Consider the following 754-nt stretch of genomic DNA (forward strand, 5'->3'; position numbering starts at 1 on the left):
CCTTCTCGGCCACGGCTTCCGCATCCGCGCCGCGGCCCTGGCGGCTCATCCTACAAACACAGCTTACGACGCATGTACCCCGATGGAAGCTCGCCTACCGGTCTTCAACGATCGATTTTGCGCGTCGATGAACGTTGAAACCGTCTTCTCCGAGTTCAACGCCATTGCCGGTCGCGAAGGACGCGCGAGTCGGGGCAAAGGTGACGCGTACGGCGCGATGGTGGCCTTGAAGAAGCTCCTACGAACGCACAACCACGGCCTCAGGTTGCGACACAATCGCAAGACCGTGTACACTGATCATGGAACGTACAACAAGACTTACGACAACATGCGCCGCTGGCACATGACTTCGCCGGACGACCCAGCAAAGCGCAACAAACCGACGTCCGAGTCCAAGAACAAGCGGCTGCTCGAAGGCGACCCTCTCACGTGCGAGAACCGGAGGGTTCGTTCGCGCCACACCGAGTCGCTCGCGCCTGTCAAGTCGGTGTAAAGCCTTGGTGCTAATGTATAGACTCGATGATGAAGCTACGTACCTTGTGTGCTTAATCGCCGGGCGCATACACGCAGCGAGCCGCGATCTGATGATGGCGACGGACTCACGCACGACCTTTGCCTCGCTTAAAAAGGTCGAACACTCGACTACCGGCACGTTAAATTAGTTTGACCTTGATTCGTCATCATGGGTACAGTGGTACACCTCCTCAGGGCCCGAAAAGCACTTTTTTCCGTTGGGCGGGTTGTCATCCCCCTG

At 57.7% G+C, this 754-nt stretch overlaps 1 protein-coding gene across 1 annotated transcript; it reads left to right on the forward strand.

Moving 5' to 3' along the window:
* Positions 1–82: 82 nt before the first annotated feature.
* Positions 83–535, forward strand: SDRG_15472 (hypothetical protein; the record flags this gene model as incomplete). Its single annotated transcript, XM_008621646.1, has 1 exon — positions 83–535. One exon carries the CDS (start codon positions 83–85, stop codon positions 491–493), a length of 411 nt encoding a protein of 136 aa, XP_008619868.1. The 3' UTR covers positions 494–535.
* Positions 536–754: the final 219 nt, after the last annotated feature.

The sequence above is a fragment of the Saprolegnia diclina genome (assembly GCF_000281045.1).
Source record: "Saprolegnia diclina VS20 unplaced genomic scaffold supercont1.93, whole genome shotgun sequence".
NCBI lineage: Eukaryota > Oomycota > Saprolegniomycetes > Saprolegniales > Saprolegniaceae > Saprolegnia > Saprolegnia diclina.